General features: G+C 50.7%; 7 protein-coding genes across 7 annotated transcripts; 3 read left to right on the top strand and 4 right to left on the bottom strand.

Annotated features, from left to right (window-relative positions):
• Positions 1 to 179: 179 nt before the first annotated feature.
• Positions 180 to 1,087, bottom strand: TGAM01_v202380 (hypothetical protein; the record flags this gene model as incomplete). The annotated part of the gene is made up of 2 exons (XM_024548987.1): positions 180 to 575; positions 644 to 1,087. The coding sequence occupies 2 exons, from the start codon at positions 1,085 to 1,087 to the stop codon at positions 180 to 182; spliced, it is 840 nt and encodes a 279-aa protein (XP_024406226.1).
• Positions 1,088 to 3,256: 2,169 nt separating this feature from the next.
• Positions 3,257 to 3,545, bottom strand: TGAM01_v202379 (hypothetical protein; the record flags this gene model as incomplete). Its single annotated transcript, XM_018804921.1, has 2 exons — positions 3,257 to 3,358; positions 3,420 to 3,545. 2 exons carry the CDS (start codon positions 3,543 to 3,545, stop codon positions 3,257 to 3,259), a joined length of 228 nt encoding a protein of 75 aa, XP_018661912.1.
• Positions 3,546 to 4,585: 1,040 nt separating this feature from the next.
• Positions 4,586 to 5,500, top strand: TGAM01_v202378 (meiotic recombination protein DMC1; the record flags this gene model as incomplete). The annotated part of the gene is made up of 2 exons (XM_018804922.1): positions 4,586 to 4,901; positions 4,989 to 5,500. 2 exons carry the CDS (start codon positions 4,586 to 4,588, stop codon positions 5,498 to 5,500), a joined length of 828 nt encoding a protein of 275 aa, XP_018661913.1.
• Positions 5,501 to 7,867: 2,367 nt separating this feature from the next.
• TGAM01_v202377 (endo-1,3(4)-beta-glucanase) lies at positions 7,868 to 8,787 on the top strand (the record flags this gene model as incomplete). The annotated part of the gene is made up of 2 exons (XM_018804923.1): positions 7,868 to 8,638; positions 8,707 to 8,787. 2 exons carry the CDS (start codon positions 7,868 to 7,870, stop codon positions 8,785 to 8,787), a joined length of 852 nt encoding a protein of 283 aa, XP_018661914.1.
• A 1,284-nt stretch (positions 8,788 to 10,071) lies between these two features.
• On the bottom strand, positions 10,072 to 12,801 carry TGAM01_v202376 (hypothetical protein; the record flags this gene model as incomplete). Its single annotated transcript, XM_024548986.1, has 4 exons — positions 10,072 to 10,230; positions 10,312 to 10,623; positions 10,714 to 12,192; positions 12,313 to 12,801. 4 exons carry the CDS (start codon positions 12,799 to 12,801, stop codon positions 10,072 to 10,074), a joined length of 2,439 nt encoding a protein of 812 aa, XP_024406225.1.
• A 2,371-nt stretch (positions 12,802 to 15,172) lies between these two features.
• TGAM01_v202375 (hypothetical protein) lies at positions 15,173 to 16,108 on the bottom strand (the record flags this gene model as incomplete). Its single annotated transcript, XM_024548985.1, has 3 exons — positions 15,173 to 15,484; positions 15,547 to 15,833; positions 15,886 to 16,108. Coding segments are annotated over 3 exons (822 nt in total), but the record flags the coding sequence as incomplete, so codon positions are not given.
• A 230-nt stretch (positions 16,109 to 16,338) lies between these two features.
• On the top strand, positions 16,339 to 17,574 carry TGAM01_v202374 (hypothetical protein; the record flags this gene model as incomplete). The annotated part of the gene is made up of 4 exons (XM_018804927.1): positions 16,339 to 16,470; positions 16,528 to 16,654; positions 16,709 to 17,464; positions 17,525 to 17,574. The coding sequence occupies 4 exons, from the start codon at positions 16,339 to 16,341 to the stop codon at positions 17,572 to 17,574; spliced, it is 1,065 nt and encodes a 354-aa protein (XP_018661918.1).
• Positions 17,575 to 18,257: the final 683 nt, after the last annotated feature.

Below are 18,257 nucleotides of genomic sequence, written 5' to 3'. Positions count from 1 at the left end.
GTGGCGACTTGAACGTCAGTCTGGGTCAGCTAGTGATCTTAATAATATTTCTATCATGCATTTAATTGGCATCCAAACAAACTGAAAAGAAATGATGTGCGCAGGTAATTGTTGTCGTAGTTGAGTATCTGTAGTATCGATTGATTTTACCCATCTTTACTCATAATACTCCCCAACATCTACTCTGTCTGAGGCCGTGCCCTGAACGCTGCCATCTTGTCCTTGCAAAGACTGGTGATACGCCGTATCTCTCCTCCTCGGACAGGCTGGGGTTGCTGAAGCGGGCAATGGGCCTGCGACACGAATAGCCCGTGGCTACGGGAGATTAAACGTCGGCTTAGGAGGCGAAGAGAGGGATGGCGGTCAATAATGCTGAGTCGATGCTTGATAGGAAATGACTCGCAGGTATTTTCCAACGTCTCCTCGTAACTGTCCGGCCCATACTGTGACTGCAAGTCAAATCCTCCCTCGCCATCCACGTTAAAGCCTCGCCGTGGCTCTGGGTGGCCATGTGGCCCGGCGTCTTCAGAGCTCGTGTTCACTTTCCTCCGCCAACCTGGCCTGAGTATCGACCCCTTGATAAGTTAGGTTATTTGATCTACTTGGTATACCAAACAGTACACAGCGGGTATTGAACACTTACAAGGCCTCTTCTGTGACGGTTCGCCTTCGATGTAGATGGCTTAGTATAAAGCAGAGGCTTGACATCGCTTGCTTGACTACTAATAGTGTCCATATCCGGAGATTGACTATATGAGCGGGGGAGCCTACCCTCCAATGGTAATAATAATCTCGGGGTAGGTGTTACATCCCAGGCCTTGGTGGCCCTTTGTCCATGCTGTCTCTCCTGATGAGGGGCATCATCAGGGATGGTAGACTGCAAAAAGACCGGAGACGAATAGGCTTTAGGAATATGATCAAATCCGTCTTCTCCATCAGTTTGATGACTCATTGATTCGAAAAGGCCAATCGTCTCCTTGAGTCCCCGTTTGGCAGAAGTTGCCATTGCCTGTGACGGGAGAGAGCCATCCACCCTTGAAGTATAGCGCGCGGGGGCTTGACCGGACGGAGTCAATCGTAACGACATCTTAGGGGAGAATTTCGAAGTTGAGCCGACTTTTGCGATTTCATTTAGTACAAATGGCTGCTTATCATTGCTTGCGTCTGTCCGTAGGTGCCTCCTCTAGAATGACGGCATCGAGATTGACGAAGGCAACGAGCTATCGAACATTTTACGAAGGCTAGACACTTTTGACTCGTGAGAGGGAACAGATCTGGAAGTCTTTAACACTGGACTCTTGAGTTGAAGTAGTTTCTTAGGGTCGCTAGTGATATGAGCGGCTGATAATGATTCGGTGTCTTGACATGGGGCGTGTAGAGGAGCATCGAGCATTGAATGCTCTGCCAAATCCGGCTCAGCCCCTTCTCTCCCCGCCAGAGAGAAGATCTCTGTATTTTTATGATCATTGTTCAACATTTCGCTCTCGGAGCGCAGGACCTCTCCAGGTAATGAGTTGCAAGCCTTCGGATACCAAGCCCCTATCCCTGTAACAATCATATTTTTGAGCGGGGATGGAGTCTTGTGTTGAAATGCACCGCCTTGCAACTTGAATCGGGTCTCAGTCCCTCTTTGCCAGGCGCTCGCTTTGCCTTTGACACCGACGCCGGTCTCCTCAGAGCGCCGGGAAGAGCAATCGGGAGAGGCAAGTGGTCGTGGCAGACATTCGGGATGCTCTACATGGAAGGGTATCAGGTCTGGAACAGCATCCTTTCCCTCTTGTTGATCTGATTCGTCTAGATCCCCGGCAATAGTGGCCATTGCTTCTGTTTTCAAAGATCCCTTGGCGCAGATATTTGCACAAGAGGGCGCATTCTGTTCGTCACACTCGTTGGTCGTAGTAGGTGAAACACCGCGTTTAGGTTCATAGGTAGCTGGCACGATGTCTAACAAAATGTTAGCTCACATTTTGTGAACTCGTCCAAAATTGAGAGTGCATGTATATATGTGCCAATCTGCAAAAGGATATCAAAGAGATTCGGCAACCCACTAGAAGCGGTATTCTCAGCAGACCCTCGCTCGAACAATCTCCTCATCTCCGCCACCACCGAACCGCTCCGCGTCAGTGGCCTTTTCGGCTTCAGTGATGGAATGGTGTTTTTTAGAGTATGTATATCCTTAGCAGCAGGTTCTGGCTGAGCTGTGTCATCACGCTTGGGCGGAGGGACGCTGACGGGAGCTGGAGATGGCGATGTCGCGGCTTTCAAAGTTTCAGTGCCGTCTTGTACTTTGTCGTGCATCGATGGGGCTTTGGTAGGGTTTGAATCGACGAAAGCACGACTTGGAATCTCGTATGTCACTCCATCGTTCTGAACAGGTTTCGGCGAAGCTCCCAGATTCTCGAATTTGGAGACCAGTCGTGCCAATCCCCCTTGGGGCGGGGGTACACGCTGAGAGTTCAAAGCAGACATTTCTCCCGTCAGCCAGCTCCGTTAGAGGCAAACAACGCAGTCGTCAGGTCGATATCACCCAGGGGAGTGTGAAGAACGAATCGAGGGCGCAAGGAGAAAAGTTATAAAGGTACCTAGAAAGAAAAGCGAGTAGTTGTTGAAAGACAAATAACGAGTACCCTTCCCCTAGGAAGCTAAATAAAACGCTATGGGTGTCCAGGCAATGCACCCAAAGCAATTGTCAGTATGAGGCCGTACCTGGAGCGAGAGTTTGCGTCGAACTACCAATTATCAGTCTAATGGCTACCGAGAGCAGCAGTGGCTTCCTGTTGTCGTCAGAAATCCGCCGGCAGGAAGTAGAAGATGGAGCAAGCAAGGCCGGTACTATGATCAGTTCTTTCCAGGAAGCTCCCCGAAAAGCTCTTCGTTTTTCCACGTGCGACAAAGATTTCCGATAGGATATGTCACAAAAAGCAGCGCAACATGCACACGGTACAAAGTCGCAAGATATTCCAAAAATGGAGAGCCGTTCTTTGTCATTTCTTTCTCTTTTTTCCCTTCATTATCGAGTCAAAAAACTTCCAGCAAAGCCATTTTCAAGCTGCGCCGTCCGTCCAAAGTCGCCTCGTAAGTCTATATTGCATGTGGCAGAACCCGTGCATGTCGCATCGTAGCATACAATCAAATCCTTCTAATGTACAACGACCAATTCCTTTTCCTGCTTGGGGATATCGAATTGTTTGATCAAATCAAGTCGTGCTGGAGTATAGGCCGAGTGAATGCCTGTCGATTTATTGACTATATCGCCTCAGCTGTTAGCAAGCGTCTCTCTGGTATCAATCGCATCTGGAGAGTCATACGGAGGGAGGAGGATCTCGCCCCAGGAGCTGGAGAGAAAAGTGACGGCAGCCTATTTTGCAGTTTGTTAGTCTTTTTTGCGCTCATGAATAGCCGGATTACGAGCGACGCACTCCAAAGATGGCAATGCTGCGAACGAAAGCGGCGTTCTCAGCGGAAGTCAGGGCATCGTATGTAGAGGAGACGAAGCCCTTGGGGGCGCGGCGGCCCTTTTCTCCGTAGATTCGCTTGGGAGGCATGGTTTCGTGTCTGAGGATGTCGCGGGAATCGGAGGCGGATCAAGCGAGACGAGTAATATGGAAAGCGACAAGTTTTAGAGCTCGATATGTCCACTCGAAGTCTGCGGGATGCGAACGTCACTGGAGCCGCTGTCAAAAATTCAGAAGCGCCCCGCCATCGCCGCGGCCGAGTCACATGATTGGCAGATGTAGCCTCAACATATACCACAATATCCCGCAATTCTGACATCTACAAGATCTGGTTCCGTGGTCTAGTTGGTTATGACATTTCGTTAACATCGTTTAACGCCACCGAAAAGGTCCCCGGTTCGAGCCCGGGCGGAATCACTCATTTTTTGCTGTCGTTTTAAACGGATAGCCGTCTGTGCTGAGGGAAAAGAGGCAGCTCAATTTTCTTCAAGCTGGCTAGCTTTTTATGTATGCTATGATTTTTTGTCAAGATGAATTTAGGGTATCTCACAAATTATCTAGCCAATTTCTTTAATCTCATAATATATTGTGAGAGAACGTGATGTAACGCCAAGTAATAGTAACATATGTTGTATCTCTTTATGAAAGGCTCAAGACGTATTCTAATCTCTAATTGTTCTTTTGTTCTCTCTCATCACGCCATTCTATTCCGAAAGTTGCGTGGCGTTTCTATAAGATTTGGTGTAGCTTGGTGTAGTTTTCGAATACTCTTCAACCGAGAGTTGTTTATGCCACTGTATTCTACAACGCCTATCTGGAAGTGGCGTAAACCATAAAGCTGCATGACATAAGTGACATCTCACAGCAAACAAGTAAACAAATCCGACAAATTTCTTTTTTTCATCTTCCCAGTTGTTGATTATACTCTACAATAGCGCGACTTATGAAACCGTCTCTCTCTCTACAGGGTATCTCACTCTCAAAAGCATCAACAGGCACCCCGCCCCCGCTTATCTGAATCGGCCGCCATATCGTCATTGAGAACATCTGGAAGCAGATTCGCATCGCTGCAAAGGGCTTTATCGCGTGGACATATCGAAATCTTCACAATATTGTCTCTTACAGTGCTTATGGCCGAGTCTGCGCAGCTGCCCGGCGGCTTTATCCGCTCTCAAGGCGGACTTCCATCGCCAGCGCCATCATCGGCGTCTTCACGGGCCGCATCTAGTCTGCCGCACCCGAGGAACAATGCGCTGCGGCCCGGATCCAACAAGGAGGACATGGTCCGGAGATATGTAGAGGACAGGCTGCTCTATATCTCCCGCCGCTATGTGAAGAAGTTTGGAAATCCGGATCCGGGCGATGCGGTGGTCGGGTTCAAGAGCTTTAGTGAAGTCTGCAAGGAGCTCGATGGGATTGTGAATGTCTTGTGGAAATCAGGCACGCGTGAGTTTTCTTGCAATCACTATCAAACAAAGTTGTACTACTTGAATAAAGTATCACAAAAACGCTAACTAATATGGCATGGTGTAGCGAGTTTACAAATACCGTTTCTGCTCAAGATGGCCAGCGACTTTACGCAATATGTCCGGTCGTTTCCGCCATCGTCCAAGGCGTCGTTTGATCTACTGCACAAACTGGACCACTGCTTTGCCAGCTTACTCTCCGGCCAGGACATTGAAACTAACGATACACTTCCGGGCTTTGAAAATGGCCTACGCGCGGGCATGACAACTACTGACATGGTGCGATGCCGGAGTCTCGTCGAGCAGACGAGGGTGTTGATGGTTGAAGTCATGAGCAGTGGCGAGCAGGAAGAAGAGGAGGAGGAAGAGGAGGAAGAGGAAGATGATGAGACTGATGGAGATGGCGGCAATGAAACGGAAGGGGGAGAGAGTTACGATGCTGGCGGCAACTCTGCGTGGGACATTGACGAGGATGAGCTGCACTTGGACGCTGCGCGAATCTACGAGAAAACGATTGTGCAGCTGGGGCGGAGACTTGGGGATTCTTTGGGGAGCGGCGCTGGCATGACAGACAACTGATTACTTAGACTGTGTATGCAGCAGGTCAGCTGGATGAAAGTGAATTTACGCTTGTAGGATGAGGTGATGAGGGTGATGAGGGTGATGAGGATGATAAGAGTGCATGGTGAGAAAGGCATATTGGGTAGTATCGGGCATTTTATTAGAGTTTTGTTTGCTGCATCAAACAAACATTTTGCCCCTGTCTGGCTGAGATGCAAGACACCTTTTCTGTCCCGAAACCGGTGCAAGAGGCCGAATTGCCTATCTAACAGATAGATAAGTACAAATAAGGCTCGATAAGAATTCATAAGATACAAAATGACAGCTACGATCATTCAAAATGATAGATTATGAAAAAAAAAAAAGTTCAATAGCTCCCCCCTTAGAGTAGTATTGGGCAACATGAAGCCATTAAAAAGCAAAGCCCAGCCCAAAATGGCCACCCGCCTCCTGAACGCACGAGTCAACCAGGCACATTGGGCGCGTGATTGGCTGGGCTTGCGCTGCGGGTGAGCCAAACCCGTAACGACGGCGTGTCCCCTTTGCATTTGCTAGCCTCATGCACGTTGGCATATGCAAGGGTTGTAGATGGGAATTTCTCTCTCATTGTCTTTTTGCTTCTTTTTGGTCCTCGTGTCTTATCTATGGGGGAAAGAGATCCGATTGGGGGGTACGGAGATGAGGCCATTTTGGTAGATGCATGGTTGGGCATATGTACATACACATACAGGTCTAGGTCAGTAGGTGGATGGTTCACATGCATGTGTTTACAACTGCCTGCCTTGGTACATGGTGGTCATGAAATGGTAAATGGTTTTTGCATGTGTTTTTTAGCTTACACAAGATTGAGACGGATATGGATATGAGACGGGGATTTTGATCTTACTATGTAAAATAGCAGCAGGGTCGTTTTGCTATTTTTGCTGCTAATTGACAAGATCTGCTCCAGACATGGAGAGAATAAAAGGCGGGATGAGATGAGGACGGGGCCATTGTTTGTGATATATTGGCCGATCGCTGCTGGATTCTGAGAGATCGCCCATGGACCAACCAATTACTCCGGATATAGAACATTCTGCTCCATATCTACCCAACGGCGAGGCCTTTTGGCTTCTCTTCTCTTGCAAACTCCGACGACTTCTATCGCATTGTGCGTTTATTTACAGCTAGGCATACTTTGGAAACGCCCGCTTCAGCATCAGGCTCGGATACCACTCTCCGCTGCCATCACCACCACCGCCATGCCTCACCATCACGACATCCGCAGCCAATCCACGCCTCGCCGCATGAATAAATAGCTTTTCGACTACCTACTCCTTCAACTACACGTCTGCTAAAACACACTGCTCTATTAATATATGCACCTAAGAAAATGTTTCACCCCCCATTGTCTCGCTCACCACTCGCTCGCTGGCCCCTCGCCCACAATCCCGGCCACTTTCATGTTTCAAAACTTTCCAAATCCCACCCTGCAGGGCTCGTTTTTGCCGCGCACGGCTCGTTCTGGCACTGCCTGGTGCCTGGGCCCTGAACCTGCCGCGCTTAAGGGGACAGGGGTCCGGAGCCTAACAGCGCAGGTTCCCCCTCCATCACTCCACTGCAGCAGTTGTTGAAGCCAAACATCCGACTCTGTGCTCCTCTAAGCTGACGCCGTTGATGCCATCCATGCTGGCCACCTAAACGATGGCGCCTGGATGCCGTGTTTGGTGGATCTGTGCCTGACTTGTAGCGCGTGCAGTAAACATTCAATGCCGGGCACCTGCAGACCCTGCGCGGTGCATGAATCCGCGCATCTGGGCCTATTGCAGCCATGCAATCGAGCATGGTTCCGGTGCCAACAATGGCGATAACAGCAGTGGTGCACGTATTGAACAGTGGTGGCAGCAGTTTGTAGCGTCTCGTTCCGCGCCAGCTTCGTAGCCGTGGATGTGACTTGGCTGTACATACAAAAGGCTCCTCGTTTGCCACCATCTCTTCTCGTCCCCCCTTTCCTTCCCTTTTCTTTTCCCACGCGCCTTTCTTCGGTTTGCTTTTGATACCCTTTTCTTCTTTTTCTTTCTCCCCAACTTCAACTTTCCTTCTCAACAGGCCTGTGGCCGATTCCCTTCCTTTCGCTGGTCGATTTTCTGCGCACTCCTTGATTTCACTTCCTTCTTGCTGTTTAGCAGACACATATAACAATCCTTTGTCCAACCAGTTTGCGACTCATTTACAGTTCAGTTCAGTTCAGTTCAGCTCAAAGCACTTTCAGCGAGCGATTTATCTCGAGATTTCATCTGAAATCCTTTCAATCCCTTTCAACCGAGAACAGGCCGTCTCTCACACTTTTGCTGTGCAACCAAAGAACCATACAATCCTTTTATAACCATATAACCATCCAACAAGATGCTCTTTCAATCTCTCGCCGTCTTCTCCCTGGCCTTGTCCGCCAGAGCCACTCTCGCCCCCAATGTTCAGGGCATGAACATGGTCTGGCAGGAGACCTTTGTCGGTGACCAGGGCGGCATGGTCGACCTGACCCAGTGGAACATCATCACCGACCTCCACAACAACCAGGAGCTCGAGACTTACACCCAGTCCGGCTCCAACATGCAGCTCTCGGGTGGCCAGACCCTCCAGCTCGTCCCTCAGCAGTCTGCCAATGGGGAGTGGACCTCCTCTCGTATTGAGTCTGTCCAGTCCTGGGCCCCTGCGCCCGGAAAAGTCATGCAAGTCCAGGCTGCTCTCCGAGGCGGCAGCAGCGATGTCAACCAGAAGCAGGGCATGTGGCCCGCCTTCTGGATGCTGGGCGAGTCTATGCGCACCGGCACTCCCTGGCCTCTTTGCGGAGAGCTCGACATCTTTGAGCAGATCAATGGCCAGCTGACGGGCTACGGCACTGCCCACTGTGACCACGTTGGTGGCGGTGCTTGCAACGAGCCCTCGGGCCTGGGAGAGAGCATTGCCATTCCACAAGACGACCAATTCCACACCTGGTCCCTCAAGATCGACCGTACTTCCAACAACTGGCAGACGGAGACAATCCAGTGGTTCATGGATGGCACGCTCTTCCACACTCTCACAGGAGCCCAGATGGGCGACCAGGGCGTCTGGGCCACGCTGGCGCACTCGCCCATGTATGTTATCCTCAACTTGGCCGTTGGAGGAACATGGCCTGTAAGTACACTTATTACCCATTCTTTTCCTATTCTGTAACATGTAACTGACATGTCGTTTTCTTTAAGGGCAACCCTAACGAAGCTACTCTGCCCGGCTGGGGTAACATGTTTGAAGTTCAGTACGTTGCCGTCTATGCATCAGCCTAGAGCGAAGACGTTCAAATCAACCACGGTATATACGAGAGTAAAAGGTTAAAATCTGGATAGAGATATAAAAAGAGAAAAAGGCAGAAAAAAAGACGGTACATGGCGTTTTTTGGGCGATAGCAATTATATCACGACGAAATGTCTTTCCCTCTATATGGAGGACGGTTCTTACCGATTTTGATTCACTGTACATATACTATAGAAACTTATACCCACGATTGTTATGACCAAAAGTCAATTGCTTATACAATTTGCAGTAGGCGCGAGAATATGTACGAGCAAGATGTCATGTGTGGACAGGGCTTTAGAAAGCTTACGCACGTGCATGTTGTGATTGGTGATGGATGCTGCCGGAAAACATAAGCCCTGCTGCATACATGAACTATAGGTGTGGCAGTGTCATGATAGTACTGTTGAAAAGACCACTTGGCAAAAGTGAATTGACCACTTCGATTTTACTGGAGTGAGTAATTGGAACATATAACACCTATTTCCACCAACAAGTACATTATCAACATGGCACCTTTCAAATATGTTCATTCAAAGCTATTAGGTAGGTAGGTGGGTACTGGCAGCATACAATTTCACCCTCAAGTCTTAATATCAACAATACACATACATAGTAACATTATTTTGATCTTTTACAACTGTGGCTTATATGGTATGTGGAAAACTCTCAAACGGGGAAAAAAGAAAGAGGTAAACAATAAAAGGGAAGCCATTATCGAAGAAACATTCAAAAAGTTAACACACCAAAAGAAAATCATTTTACAAGAAAGGGGTTTTGTTTCCACCATTCGCGTCTTTCGTCGATCAGCAAGGAAAATTTGACTGTTGTAGGTAGGTAGGTAGTTTTAAATAAAAACAGCCACGACTAATAAGAAACGAGAGAACAAACCAAAAAAAGTCAAAGAGCCAGGCGGGGAAAAGTAGAAAAGACGTGGAATCAATATTGAACAAACCAAAAAAAAGGGAAAAAAAAAGGTGTCAAAAAAGCAAATAACAACACTAAACCCACAGGGCACATCATCTCTTTCTCTTTCTTCCTCTCTCCCACTTTTCTTCTGTTTTTTCTTTACCCGTATCGACCATCAAAGAGCATGAGACCCTGGGAAAATAAAACCGGATCGCCACATGACCATGATATAGATAATCCACTCTAACGCCTTGTCGAATAATGCCAGATTAGAGAGACTACCCAGGAAAACAAACAACGATAGAAAAACAAAATGTAACAAAAAAACAGCCAACCCAGCTTTACACACTGAAGAGAGAGGAGCGTTTCTACTCTGCACCAATCTCTCCGCCTTCCATCCCTGAGTATCCACCAGTGAAGACAAAGTCCTCGTTGCCATTATCTCCGTCGTTCAAAAAGGAGTCGAAGTCGAAATCGTTGAGGACGTCAGTGGAGCCAAGGGGATTCATGTCCATTGCACCAAAGTCCTGCTGCAACATTAGCGCTGGGCTCTCAAGTCGGAAGCTACCGCATGTCAAATGTGACGACGGGGAGAAATTGAAACGTACCATTCCAAAGTTGCTTTCCATTCCTCCTAATGAGGTACCGCCAACCAGGTCATGGGCTGGTTGTGGCACGGGAGCAGCCGCCTGAGGTACCGGCGCACTCGCCGCAGCAGCAGGAGCTGGGACACCTGTGGTGGCTGTCGGCGCAGATGCATTTGGCGTAGGGCCGCCGGCTTGGCCGGCCTTGAAGCTGCCAGGGGCGACGACGGGGGTGATGGGAGTTGCCGGTGCATTGACCTCGGCCTCTGCGCCATTCTCCGCGGTAGAAGCAGCAGCGTTGTTGTTCTGGTTACCCTTCTTCTGTGCAGCAAGTCGCTATAAGATCTGTCAGATTGCAAAAAGGGGGGAGAAAAAGGGGGGAGAGGGGGAGGAGAAGATGCGAAATTCGATGCAGAATGGACTTACCTTATCTTTGGCACTCTTGGATTCCTTCTTCTTTGGCGCCGCCTTGTTGCTCTGGCTAGGTGTAGGAGGTGCTGCCGCCGCCTGTTGGGGGGATGCAGTCGTCCTGTTGTTTGCGTTGGCTGCCGCTGGCGCCGATGGAGGAGGCATTGATCGCTGCTGGGGAGTGCCCTGGACTGGCTGGCCCTGCTGCGGCATACCACCAGGCACCATCTGGCCGTTCATGCCCTGCCACTGTTGGGGGTTGCCTGGGACGCCCTGCCGAGCGGCCATCATCTGCTGTGCGTTCATCGGGCCATTGAATGGCTGGCCAGGGTGTGAGCTGGGCGGTCGCATGCCGTTCATCTGGGCCTGTGCGGCGGCCATGTTTTCGTCCGTTTGTCCCTTGTAGAAGTGAGGTGCCATGCTGACGTTGACATGGTTGCCCAGGAAGTTCATGGCAGGGTTGGGAGACTCGCGGGACTGTGCACCATCGGGAACGGGCGAGGAAATGCCAGAGTTGTTCATCTGGGGAGTGCCGCGCTTCATCTGCTCAGCAGGGTTGGGAGAAGCGCCGGATCTCATGGCCTGCGGTGATGTGTCTGGGAAGGGCTGTCCGTTGGGTCCGGCTGCTCCCGGCTGGTTGTCCCTGGGAATTCCACCCATGTCGCTCTGCTCCTGGCGAGCCATCATGAGCCGCTTCTTATTCTGCTGCTCCAGCAGCATTAGCTGCATCTGATAGTCCTGTAGAGCATGGTTGCTGCCGGTGGGCTGGGCCTGTCCTCCTGCTCGCATAGCGTTGGGGCCGTCCATGTTGGGGTTGTAAAACGCATTGAGAGCATTGCCGTCAGGGCCTCCAGGGGCCATCATGGGAGAGCTCTGGTTCTGAGGCACGCCGCCCACCATCTGCTTGCTGCCCATTTGGTTGCCATGATGCTGCTGGAGGTTGTGCGAGTAGGTTGCGATGGACTTTTGCTGGGCTGCGGGTGGCGTATTGGCAAAGTTTTGCATCTGCTGGGGGTTGAGCTGGTTAGGGTTGATGCCGTTGGCGGCCAGAACCTGCTGGGCATTCGCGACGTTGCCGGCCACAGCCATCGGTTGGCCAGGCATGTTTTGGCCGGGACGACCGCCGTTCATCATGGCACCGGGCTGATTAGCGTTGAAAGGAGCGCCGTCGATTCGTTGACGTTTTGAGGGAGATGGCGCATTTTCTCCTGAGGCGGGCGATGATGGTCGATCACGGTTGGCGTCCATGCCGGAAGGATCCCTCTGCATTGGGTTCTGCTTTGCTTGGAGCATCTGCTGCATACCGGGATTCTGATTGTTGGCCATGGCTGCTCGGGCAAGATTGGTTTGGTGCTGCTGCTGCTTCATGGCCATGGTCATGTTGGTGTTCTGCATGTTTCTCATAAATGCTTGAGCCTGATACTGCTGCGCTGATATTTCAGGACGCATTTGACGTAGCATCTCTTGCTGTTGAGACTGCTTCATTCGCTGTTGCTGCTTGAAATTGAGTTAGTCAAGAGTATCGTATCAATCGGCAGGTGTAGAGAGACTAGAAGAAAAAAAAAAGAGAAGAAAGAAAGGAGAAATAAAAGAGAGATTAGTATCGGCAATTCGTACCTGAGTATGCTGAACATATTGGTTGACGATGTGGTTCCCGTTCTTGGCGCGTGGGGCAGTATAGATATCCCAAAACACGCAAAACCACTCGTAGAGAAACGACGTATCCGAAGCTGGCATCGGTAGCTTGGGAGGAGGCAGGTCATCTGGCAGCTTGGAGTCGCTGTCGTCCTTGGAATCGGTGTCCATGGGGTCGTCGACGCCGTTCATGGCGTTGCCATTTTCGCGACGGCCACCGGCTTCCTTGTTCACGTTGACCTGCTGATCGCTGGCCAGCAGAGAGCGGGCACAGTCGTACATGTGATGTCTGAGGAAATATTCGTAAATGTATGTGTTGAGAGTGCTGCGCTGGTCCTGCACCTGTCGCCCTGCGGCGGCAGCGGCCGCCATTTGAGGATTCATGGCGGCGTTATTATTCATCATGGGCATCGGTGCGCCAACAGGTCCGCCCATAGGCGTCACGTTGGCCATTCCAGGTTGGGCATTCATCGTGAATAGGGTGCGTGGGAGGCGAGATTTTATATACGAAGATGCAAAGAGCTCTGAGGGCTCAATGCGAAAGAATTATGTTGCGAGAGAAAGAGTTTCCCTGGTCAGCCGCTTTGGGTGCCGCCACGCGAAGAGCGCTACAGGGCTGGCCGACGTGGGCAAGACGAGGCGGAACCTTAACAGGAAGCCTATCCCAGCAGGCGAGCGGGAAAAAATCAAAGGGTTTTTGTACACAAATGATCGCGAACCGCGTAAAGCTGCAAATCCAGGCGTGGAAGCAGGTGCTGAGGCGACGCGCTCGTCGAGGACGGACCAGAAGTGTGGCGATGTCTGTAAGCGGCGACGGCGGCGCTCGGTGCTGGCGCTGCAGAAAATTGCCCGCTCGAGTCGCGGAGCAGCAAAGAGGCGGCGGATGGCAGCTGGAAGTGGCTGGCTGGTTGACGAAGCAGTCGAGATGGAGGAGAGCGGAGGGAAAAGATCAGAGCTGCCTCTGTCCCGGGGGATGTAGTGCAGTGCACGCTACAGTGAGGTTGGCCTGGCGGTTCTGCTGTAAGCGCACCGGCAGCGCGGGAACTCGAGCGCAGCAGCACTGGCGGGCGTGTGGGAAAAAAAGGCGGATTGCCGAGACGAGCAGCGGCCACGATTCGATTCTGTTTAGCAGCTGCGACGGCGCTCGGCGTGAGAGGCAGGAAGAGCAGGTTGCGGTCGTGGGTCGTCCGGGTCAGCTCTCGCGCTGGGCCGTGGGGACAAATGTCGCGATGGACATCAGATTAGGCTGTGGAGGTAGTGAAAGGTAAGGCAAGGTGCAAGTAAATCGTGGGCGATGGTGGTGCGCAGAGCGCCGCTCATACAGTACGCAGAGTGCAGCGGCACGAAAAGGAGCGCGGGCGATTCGCACGGTGGCGGCAGCGCTCAAACGGCAGTCAAACCGCGTCGGACGGTGCGCGTAGCCTTGCGCCGGGGCTGGAACCGTCGCACGGTGCTGGTGGGCGCGGGCGCGAGGGGACACAGTGCGAGGGGCTGGCGGCGAAAAGCAGAGCGAGCCTGGAAAAGTGTTTCGAGGGCCGCATCAGACTGCTTCGGGGGGGATTGGCGATCCTACTGTAAGGCTCCGGCTGCTTGGTGCTTGCGTATGCGTCAGACTATATGCGTAGTTTTGGGTCTGGGCGCCTGAGGCACAAACGCGAGTCTGTGCGGGCCGCAGCGCTGGTTTTGCTGCCATTGTGACACGGAGCACGCTAATTAGGCCGCTGAGGTAAGGCCTTCGACGTAATATCGCTGCATCGAGGCATGTAAGAGAATTTGAGGCGCAAACCTCTGGGCGAGACTCGCTGCGAGCCTCAAGGCGACGTGATTTAATATAGGTTTAATGTGGGATTTTGCGCATTTTACTTTGGCATATGGCATAGCCGTCCTCTTCCGTTGCTCATTTTGACGAAGCAAGATAAATTTTCAATTTGATTTTGTGTAGGTACCGCCGGATCAGGTGTGCTGCGTCAAACATCATCCGGGTTCTCTTTTTGGTGGCTTATTCTGGACCCTGAATCCTGACAGCCTCCGATATGCGCATCACCATCCTTTCCCCCCCAGCGGCACTCGTCATTCTCCTCCATCTTTCGGTGTGATTCTACGCAAACCGGACGCTGCATCGGCTTGTGACATGATTGCTCATACCACGTACAACCCGAGACGCGGGCATTGACCACTCAGCAGGCATCAGCCAGCAGTGCTCAGTCACTCCACAGTCGGGGTGGGCTGATTCATGGAGATCAGGCACGACTGCTTTCCACCTTGGGCTGGATTCGTTTACAGCTCTCTTTGCTAGGCATCTCTGTAGCCAGATTGAGTTTCGGGGATTTACGCTACCTAAAGCATGAATTCGTCATGTAAGCATCTATGGTACAGGGAGCCTCACTTAGACACTTATAAGTGCATGGGTAATGGGTAGGCAGTAGCTGTACTAGTAAAAAATAATAGTACTAATACTTATGATAAGACGTAATGCAGGTTACAAAGCATCCATGAATGTTTCTGAACTTTAAATTCTTGATGCTGTAAATGGAAACAAACGGCGCAGCCATCAAGCTCCATGCTTGTCCGCGGGACCCTCTGCTAGCAGCTCGGCAAACTATTCCTGGCACATACCCATCAATATGCCGCAATCATTCGCAATGGCTTGATCAAAGTGTAGCTCGGCTCGATCTATGGGTATCATGGTGCTTTCATTTCCCGTTATTTCTCTGACGACGATGAGTTTGAACCAGCCATCGCCGCTGTCAAGTATCTGTCCCTACCCGTTCCTAGCCTTTCCTGCAAACAGCTTGACGTCTCCAACGCTATTAATCTGGTCCGGCACCTGCTCGTCACTCTATCAATCGTCTTCCGGCGGCAGCTCGTCGTCGATGTAGCGTATCAATGTTACCCGCATTTCTGTAGTGTCGTTCCCCCTGAGGACGTCGCTGATAAAGTGCGCTTCCACCTGCATCTGAACCATCTCCAATGCCCCTCTCAACACTCCACACAAAATGTTAGAGTACCAGAGCTCGTTCTGCGCCCTTCCATCGTCCGGTAGCTCGACAAAGTCGGCAAATGGATTCTCGTCAAATACCAGGGAGAATGAGTTGTTGTCGGCTGTCCAATTTGTCACTTGCGGTGTAATGTTCAAGAATATTTTGAATCCAACCTAGGAGACACAAAGTCCGTCAGCCATAGGAAACAAAGTGCATCTTTGAGCCATGTCCTTACCCGGGATATCATATCTGCGGTTTCCCGAAAATGGGAGCATCTTTTCATAGTATTTGACTTTGCCAGATAGTCTTCGATGAGTCGCAGGCCTATATTGTAGCCCATCTTGTCAAGTTGTCGGTTGACCTCTGGGTAGTCGTCTTCGAAATCCTTGCATAGTTGCGAGACGATAGTTCCGTACGTCAGCGTCACCAGCTCGGCATTCACTTTATCTATGCGAGTTCTATCGATGCGATTAGATCTAAGCGGTGCTAATTCCTCAAGCCAGGACACCATACTTCCAGATTCTAGAGTCATGTTAGAAAAACGCCGAGCGTAGAGCAACCTGAGGGAACGTACTCTTCCCCGATGCGGGACGCTTTGCTGGCGGCCATTGCGGCAGCGGTCTGGGTTTTGGGAGCTGGAACGAAATTCGCAGGTAGTAGTAGCCAGTTGTATTGTTATTGCGCCAGTTTCTCCGCAACGTGAATGCAGATAACCAAGGCCGGGCAGAGACGTGAAAGATAGATTGCGCTGATATGGCGGTTGAGGAACGTTCGCGACATCCATACAGGGAGCTCAGCTCTAGGCGGTGGGGTACCGAGTCCCTGGGCTGCTAGCCTCGACCACTGAGCGTAGGAACATCAACGGGCCGAGAACCAATAGGAAAGCGTTGACCGGCGCCAAGTTCGCAACTTGACAAGACTTCGCGATCGCGACTCGGACAGCTTCACCAGCTCGAAGCTCGATTCTATATTACCATTTCGGTCATCTTAACTCCTGATAGTATTTATAACACCTTACTTATCCACAATGTCAGCTGAGAAGCGCCCGGCGGACGATGATCCCGGATTGTCAAAAGTCCTTGTCAAGAGGCAGAATGTCAACACTTCTGAAGGAGCCCTCGCGCGGCTCAATGCCTCCAGCAGCGCTTTGGTTCAAACGGTAAGATATACTTTTACTCTTGGAGCTCTGTACGGAAAGGTTTTAATATTTCTCTAGGCTCCTCGGACGAGCGGGCTTCAAGCTCCTGTGATGGAGCTGACGGGACACTCTGGGGAGATTTTCTCAGCCAAATTTGACCCTACGGGCAATTTGATTGCCTCTGGATCAATGGACAGAAGTATAAGTATGAAGCTCTCTATTTTTCTAAGACGCATATTGGTTTGCTAACGCAAGGCAGTGCTGTGGAGGACCTATGGCGACTGCGAAAATTACGGCGTGCTCAATGGTCACAAGGGAGCCATTCTTGACTTGCAGTGGGCACGAGACTCGGAGATCCTGTACTCTGCTTCAGCCGATATGCACCTTGCGAGCTGGGACCTTACCTCGGGAACGCGGATACGGCGATATGTCGGACACGAAGAGATTATCAATACTTTGGACATCAGCAAGCGAGGCGAGGAGATGCTGATAAGCGGAAGTGACGACTCGACAATTGGAATCTGGGATCCACGGACGAAGAACGCAGTCGACTACATCGAGACCGAATTTCCCATCACAGCCGTGGCCATCTCTCAAGCCGGCAACGAGATATACTCGGGAGGCATAGATAATGACATTCGAGTCTGGGATCTAAGAAAGAAGGCTGTGGTGTACTCTCTGTTGGGCCATGCGGATACCGTTACGTCTTTACGAGTTTCTCCCGATTCACAATCTCTGCTGTCACACTCAATGGATACGACGGTGAGAACATGGGACATTCGCCCATTTGCGCCTACCGAACGACATATTCGAACATTCGACGGCACTACGGCTGGCGTGGAGCCAAATCTGCTGCGCGCCAGTTGGGATTCAGAGGGCAAGAAGATTGCTGCTGCTTCTGGAGATGGCACTGTGGTTATTTGGTCCAACGAGACGGGAAAGCTGATGTATAAGCTTCCGGGGCATAGAGCAGTCGTGAACTGTGCGGAATTTGCACCTGGCAAAGATCCTATTTGTGAGTATATAAATAATTTTTGTTGCGTCTCGGTAGAGAAGTTGCTAATTCCTTTTTTAGTACTATCAGCCTCATCGGATCGCACTATGCTTCTTGGTGAGTTGAAGTGAGTGGCATTTGTGGTTTTGTACCGTCGAGTTATGGAATAAGGAGTTGGAAGACGTCTTTTCGTTGACGAGAGACATTGACACGCCACTTTGGTCTCAACGAAGATAAAGCGGCTGCTTATTGAAGCTCACTGTCGACTCTGACTTGAACTGTTCTCGGCGTCTGGCCCATATCGTGGAGCCAAGTCCATTTGAAGATTTCATGTGGGTTGATGAGTCTTGCATACCCTCATCCAAGACGTAACATTTCAAACTTGAGAATGTATACTCATCGTCATGAAAAAAATCAGCATTTCGGGAAAAAAGTTAATGGCAATATTGGCGTCAATCTTATTGTATGTATATCAGCGATACCTTGGAATTAAAGGGGTAATAGAAGGAGAAAAAGATGAAAAGCGGCCATGGGACATTTGGTTGCTGTATGCTCTACGAACGATTTGAATTGTCCTGTTGTTGAGGCAAGTGATGAACAACCTTTGTGATGTCTAAGCGCCAGCTCAAGCTCAGCCGTCTCTATCACATGGAATCATATAATAAGCGCTGTTCTGGGGAGCTTGTCACAACGGCCAACCGCGGGCTGCGTAAGAATAGGAACCCCGGCCAACGACAGAGCATGGATTGTTAAATACAGTACAGTACGTTCTTGAATGAGCAATCACATGGTGAGCCAGCAGCATCATCACCAT

The sequence above is a fragment of the Trichoderma gamsii genome (genome assembly GCF_001481775.2).
Source record: "Trichoderma gamsii strain T6085 chromosome Unknown Scaffold_6.2, whole genome shotgun sequence".
In the NCBI taxonomy this organism is placed as follows: Eukaryota; Fungi; Ascomycota; class Sordariomycetes; order Hypocreales; family Hypocreaceae; genus Trichoderma; species Trichoderma gamsii.
The sequence above is the reverse complement of the archived record's forward strand: the minus strand, read 5'-3'. Positions and strand labels throughout refer to the sequence as shown.